We start from the raw sequence: 6864 nt of genomic DNA on the forward strand, positions 1-6864 counted from the left end.
GCGAATTTTGCGAATTTGTCATTTGTGTTTCATTTTTTTCGCGTTATTTTTTGATTTTTTTATAGAACTAAGCATTGTGAATATGAAACGAACATTTTTTAGTAATGAGCATGACACAGTTCTACATTTCACTCGTATAATAAGCAGCAATCAAACGTTTTATGTGAATAATGTTCTGAAGTGAAGCATAAGCAATTCTGTGTGTAGCGGCAATACATTGTATTCATTGCCATAAATACAGTACCGTAATTTACTCGTATTTTGTACGTTAACAATCTCTTTTATTTCTTTGTGAATAATTTACTCAAGGGCAGGCAGCCAGAACGAATACTTATTCCAAAATGATCCGATATCGACCAGTCATCACACTATTCCGCAAAAAGTTTAAAATCAATAACACTCCCTTACAAAATCCACATTTTCACAGATAAAGCGGAACTAATGCATTCACATCCAGCGAGCATCTCGTCAGCGGGCATTTCCCCGTCGCCTCCACAATCGGCAATACACACATCCGGCAGAACACTATCCCGGTCGCCGGCACCGCCACCGGTTGCCGCCATCCTTGTCCACACACCGGACACCTCCCCGGACGCAACACAACGCAGCTGTCCGGCAGCCGCGGCGGCGACGGCACACCGACCATCGCATCCCGCACTTCCTCGCCATACTGCCGCCAGAACTGCGCCAAACCCCCTCCCACCGTCAACAGCGCGGAAAACGCCCGAAATCCACCATGGAGAAGGCGCTCCCCAAGGGAAGACTGGAGGGATACTTCAGGAATGTCGGCGAGTGAGCGCCGCTGCAACCGGATATCCAGGAGGAACAGGAGCAATCCCGGATGCGGGATTTTACGGAGCAGATAGCGGAGGAGGATGTACACGTTGAGGAAGGCGGCTACGTAGCGGACGTAGGGATAACAGGCTACGAAGCGGGATTGTACGCCACTGGATGAGCGGCAGCGATCACGAAGACGAAGATAGAGTTTTTCCCACTTGCGGAAAATATAAGGGACGATGGCGAGATCCAAAAGGGATTTGGCGATGACGAAACGGCCAGGCGTCCGCCGAATTAATCCGGCGTATTTCTCCGCCCATGAAGCGTGGAAATACCGCAAATGATAGAGATTCAGCAGGAGATCGAGGGCAAAAACAATCTCGTCATGGAGGGCTTCGATCAGGTTTCGTAATTTGACGGGGAGATAATCCTTGGATAAGAGCTTCAGCACGTATGCCACCGCGTTCCGGAAGGTGTCGGATAGGTTGCGCGCAGCGAACACTTCGGGATATCCAGCCACATCCATCATTAATAATGCTGTATTTCGTAACTGTATAAATTCTGCCAGGAACACTGGAGCAGTGAGGAACGGGAAGCATTACGAACACCAGTAACTGTAACGACTAATGATACTTGCACCGAAGAACGGATCTGGGATTGCACTCCGCAATCGCTCTCTTATTTTCTCATACGACTTTCTGTCACTTTCAGAAAGAGACATGTTCTACAATTCATGATTCGTGAAAATAAGATAAATAAATTAGTAAAAATACATAAACGGTCAAATTCGCCAAATATTCATATTTACGAATTACGATTATGAATTTTGTTCGGTCAGAATGTATTCGCTCATACCGTAATGTATTCGGCATTACAGTACTGTAATCAAACTGGTTCGGTTAAAAAATTTACTACAGGGAACACTCGGAACAGGCTAAATAAGTCACTCGGTCGTATTCAACCGGAAGTTATGGGAAAAATCGTTTTTTCAACCACATTGATCAGTTGTTTTACCAAGAGAAATGGCAAATTTGTAGTAAACAAAATTTTTATTATCATGATATTAATATATTATCAATGATAATTAATATTACTGAATCAGGCTGGCTGAATCATTGAGTGATTTCCTAGAACGCGATTGAATGTAAATTAGCCGCCGCTTTAGTGGCATTTATTTCGGCAAAGTTGAATATGCTTTTTAGATAATATGCTGTTCGTTTCCTTTCAACTTTTTTTTTATCGTGCATTACTAACGGTAATAATTTTAATAAATTCTGAATGACTTACAAATGCTTTCAGCACGTGTATGATCGTACCGTATTTTCAGTTTTTCTATTAACTTTTAACATGTTATAATATCTGATTTTGTGAACTGAAAGGCCAAACGTGGTAACGAAACGAAATCACTGCTTCTTTTTAATTCATCATGGAATACTTTCGCACGCTGGAAACCATTAAAACTGAGATTCTGTAAACGGTCGAAAAAAACATAATTCCATTCTAAAGATGCCAACGTCACAAATCCGACGTACACAGGCTGAGACGCACTACAGTACAATACTGACTGAATGTTAAAGACAGTAGCACGCCAAACAACTCCGCATGTGCAAACACGTTTAAAGACCAAAACCGTAGAGGGTTCTTCCCTGGCGTTTGAGAGCGTACACCACATCCATGGCTGTCACGGTCTTTCTCTTGGCATGTTCGGTGTAGGTGACGGCATCACGGATAACGTTCTCCAGGAAGACTTTCAGAACTCCACGGGTCTCTTCGTAGATCAGTCCGGAAATACGCTTCACACCACCACGACGGGCCAGACGACGGATGGCGGGCTTGGTGATGCCCTGGATGTTGTCACGGAGGACTTTACGATGGCGCTTGGCACCTCCTGTGGAGCAAAAACAAATTCTTGAAAACCTGATCTTTAAAATTATTTCAAAAAGAACCAATAACTGAAGTTATTAACCAATTACAGCTGCCTTATGGCCCTTATGCAACAATTACAGCACGCTACATCAAGTTTTCATAAATTATCTTACACAGCTTAAGTTCGGAATTAAGATAAGTTACACTGAACAGTTAACTTTAAAAGAACAGCTACAGATTCTGCCAGAATCACTCACCTTTGCCCAATCCCTTGCCTCCCTTTCCTCGGCCAGTCATTGTTATAACGTGGAACAGATAAAGATTCAACAAAAATACCACAGACTAAACTGCAACGGCAACGACGCGCTTCGAAAGTTCAAAAGTTACAGAGATGAAGAAACCAACAAATCGATCAACTGCGATGCACTGGCGCGCTTTTTATACACGCCAACGGGTACGGCACCAACGCTGGGGGCGGTGACTAACGCTTACACAATCGGTGATTGGTCGCCAAGCGACAGCTCGGATAACTTCGAAAACAATAAACAATTGAAAAGAATCGGCTGAAATTTTAAATTTATACGTATTTACGTAACTGTATTTTCTTTTTACAAGTGATTTTATTTTTACAGTAAAAACTTATCTCGCTGATGTTAATTTAAAAAAGGATTGCTGATCAAAAAAGTGCCAAAATACGAAAACAAAGCGACTTTCAAGTCGGTTCGAGCCGTAGCCCCGCCCTCCTAGAACGGCCTCAACAAAAATTTGAATAGGGTAATTAACCAAGCGGCAAAAAGTCTTCTGCTGGAAATAGCGCAAACATTTTTTGAAAACTTCTGTTTTGGTTAACGAAATCCTATCCAGAAAAAAATTCTGAATCGAACTATGTACAAAAACTCTGGAAACCTCGCAAAAAAACAATGACAAAAATGCAAATGAACAGCCCAAGCAATTTTTTCCGCATTACCAAAGCTCCGCCTTCCCTGTAATATTTTGTGGCCAATCAGCCAGCAGCATATTTGGCGGATGGTATAAAAAGCGATAGACAGCCGAATCCACCGAGTCAGTTGGTGTTGTGAGTTTTTCAAGTTTTAATAATTTGTTATTTCGCGTCGTGTCGCGTATTCCTTTTACCGTGCTACAATGGCCCGTACTAAGCAGACCGCCCGTAAGTCCACCGGAGGTAAAGCTCCCCGTAAGCAGTTGGCTACGAAAGCCGCCAGGAAGTCCGCTCCCGCAACCGGAGGTGTGAAGAAGCCCCATCGCTACCGTCCAGGCACCGTCGCCCTCCGTGAAATCCGTCGTTACCAGAAGTCCACGGAACTGTTGATCCGCAAGCTGCCCTTCCAGCGTCTGGTCCGTGAAATCGCTCAGGACTTCAAAACCGATCTCCGATTCCAGTCCTCTGCTGTCATGGCTCTGCAGGTAACGATGCAGTAATAACAAAATCTGAAAATGCGATAAAAGTTTAAATCTTCATAAAAATATGTCAGCTGGTTATTAATGATTTTATTACGGTAAATCTTGAAGTTACTTTTTTTGGAAATAAATCTAAATAATTTGCAAATCAATAGCTTGAATAGAACTGAATTTTGTCAATTCTTGAGTAATTGAATTTTCGTTGGAGAAATTAAAGTTACCTGTGTTGCGCGCTGTTTTATTCCATTTCATTGTTTTCGCAGTAATTTGCTAATTTTTTTATGTCTGATTGCAGGAAGCCGCGGAAGCGTACCTGGTCGGCCTGTTTGAAGACACCAACTTGTGTGCCATCCATGCCAAACGCGTCACCATCATGCCGAAAGACATCCAGCTGGCCCGCCGAATCCGTGGAGAGCGTGCGTAATTGTTGAAACTGTTGTTTGTTGAGGCGGTGTACAGTTGAGGCGAAGATCAGATTGTAGAGGTTTGTCATGGCAGATTATTAGAATCTCTGGGTTGTTGTAACTTAACTTGTTGAATAGAATATCTGACTTTCATGTGCCGACGCTCCGAAAAATGGCACTGTTTGTAGAAAAGATCAGAAATAAAAACATCCGTGAAATTTTGCCGTTCTCATTTCGCTGTGATCGTTTTGTATTCCATTAATCACTCATCAGTAATCTAAACAATAATTGCAGACTTTACATTTAACATCATTGATTATTTGATATATGTAAAATTACGAATGTAACGATAAATAGCGCAGTTTATATGGACTGAAGACCGTGACTTTCAGTGTCCAAAATATTAAATCAACAATCTGCAGATTTTAATTGAAGTTTAAAAACCTTTGCTGCGCCATTCACTCACGTTTTCTAAATTAGAAAGGTGGATTTCCGGTTTTCTAGTTTCTACTGATCACAATACTACACGCCTCAGCCGACAATGGCCAGGCGGCCAGATGTTAAAACTTAAAATGTAGACATACAATGTATTGTAGTTGAATGAACATGTGCAGTATAGTTATTTAATACGATTAAGTAAAACGTACAGTAAATAATTTGAATCAGAACGGGTAGCGAAGTAGCATGTACAGTGAGGTTAAAACCATTTCCGGCTTGAACTTAGTGAGTAATAATTAAATTGATAACAAATGCAACTTTAAAAATACAAAATATAACAAGTTTCTAGTTCCTAGAGTAGTGGCTACTGTAGTACGAGTAGTGTGTACTTCGTATAATGTCGAGTACACTGTAGTACGAGAACCGGAGAATGCATTTTATATATGTTCTTTTAATTCATTAATTGTGAATATAATATTCCCGTAAAAACCGCATGAGCCTTAAATCAAAAACCGTATGAATTTATTTTTTATCCAGAGTCCTGACTGACCAGGGCAGTATTTCCGCCTCCAAATTCAAGAAATCTCATTTTTTGTAAAAAGGTAGTAGACTACAGTGGTATATTTAAAAAAAATATTTTCATCTGCAAAGGTCGATTGGGCGTGGTCTAAATAAATTAAATGGAGTACATAGTACTGCATACTATTATTATGCAGTACTGGCATTTACCATAATAATATTATACTAATTTTGCGGCCACTGGACCAGCCGTGGACCCTTCCAGGTTTTAAGCACCCGCATAACTCTAAAAACGCTTCCGGTAGTCCCATCTTATCTGGCAGGTGCTACATCGCACATTTTAAAAATTTCCTACCTAAATGCTTCCTAACATGGTGTTCGTGAGCATATGGGCATACAATACAAACAGCTTGAAAATTAGCGAAGTTATTGAATTTCTGAAATTTAATAATTTTGCTGTGATGGTCACCGCACACGCGCTGTAGTACGTACATACGTCGACGCTCGGCATGTAGAAGGATTCACGGGACGTGCAGTGCGCGCGATATTGCGGCATAAAATGCAATTACGATTACTTAATTCCACAATCTAATAGTATGTGTACTCTGCATGTACTCATTTAATTTATGTTAGACCACACCCAAGTGACCTTTGCAGATGAAAATATTTTTTTAAATATTCCACGGTAGTCTACTAAATTTTTACAAAAAACGAGATTTTTTTTAATTTGGAGGCGGAAATACTGCCCTGGTGAGATTTCTTTAAAGTTTAAACTGTAAACTGATTTTCCAGGTTGCAGATGCCGGATTGTACAAAAATTAATAATATGAAATGCGACGAAGTGCTGCTAAACGCTAATTGTAGGAAATTAATGGCTATAATAAATTCTAATTCGAACGATAGTTTAATATGTGGCATTTATAATTTATTCCCTAAATCCGCTTAATTCTACTTAGCAGTTTTTTGCTCTGCTATACGTAATACGAATATAGATATAGTTATAATAAATTATATTGCACACGCCAGTCGTATTGAAATTAAAAATAAAATACAACACTACAACAACACGCGTACAAGTAAAACACTAATAAAAGTTTACAGTACTTAATTAATTTTGTACATTACTCAGTAAACGATAGTAATCTAAAAATTTAATCAGTACGGGTAATAATTTTATTTTTAGGTACATACATAGGTACTGTATACTTCTTGTACCGTACGAACGTTTTTCCGGCAATAATGTATGGTTTTGTATGGCATGGGTACATCTATATCAATGTCCCGTCTATTTTGCTTATGAAGTTATGTTAAATTGTTGGAAGATGAAGCCTAAAACTTCAAAGGTACTGGTACTTCAAAAGGTAAAACTGCGTATGCTGTTTTGTTTGCAACACCAATTGTTTTCTACAGGTTTATACGGCAGTGAGCACAAATGACAAGA

At 40.1% G+C, this 6864-nt stretch overlaps 3 protein-coding genes across 3 annotated transcripts; 1 reads left to right on the forward strand and 2 right to left on the reverse strand.

The window, feature by feature from the left end:
• Positions 1-276: 276 nt before the first annotated feature.
• LOC129582750 (peroxisome assembly protein 12-like) lies at positions 277-1610 on the reverse strand. Its single transcript, XM_055474357.1, has one exon. The coding sequence runs from the start codon at positions 1304-1306 to the stop codon at positions 422-424; it is 885 nt and encodes a 294-aa protein (XP_055330332.1). The 5' UTR covers positions 1307-1610; the 3' UTR covers positions 277-421.
• Positions 1611-2180: 570 nt separating this feature from the next.
• LOC129582755 (histone H4) lies at positions 2181-3095 on the reverse strand. The gene is made up of 2 exons (XM_055474363.1): positions 2901-3095; positions 2181-2665 (listed from the first exon to the last, which is right to left on the reverse strand). The coding sequence occupies exons 1-2, from the start codon at positions 2938-2940 to the stop codon at positions 2394-2396; spliced, it is 312 nt and encodes a 103-aa protein (XP_055330338.1). The 5' UTR covers positions 2941-3095; the 3' UTR covers positions 2181-2393.
• Positions 3096-3708: 613 nt separating this feature from the next.
• On the forward strand, positions 3709-4684 carry LOC129582754 (histone H3). The gene is made up of 2 exons (XM_055474362.1): positions 3709-4068; positions 4358-4684. Exons 1-2 carry the CDS (start codon positions 3787-3789, stop codon positions 4484-4486), a joined length of 411 nt encoding a protein of 136 aa, XP_055330337.1. The 5' UTR covers positions 3709-3786; the 3' UTR covers positions 4487-4684.
• Positions 4685-6864: the final 2180 nt, after the last annotated feature.

This window comes from Paramacrobiotus metropolitanus, unplaced genomic scaffold (genome assembly GCF_019649055.1).
Source record: "Paramacrobiotus metropolitanus isolate TYO unplaced genomic scaffold, Prichtersi_v1.0 Parri_scaffold0000008, whole genome shotgun sequence".
Taxonomy (NCBI): Eukaryota; Metazoa; Tardigrada; class Eutardigrada; order Parachela; family Macrobiotidae; genus Paramacrobiotus; species Paramacrobiotus metropolitanus.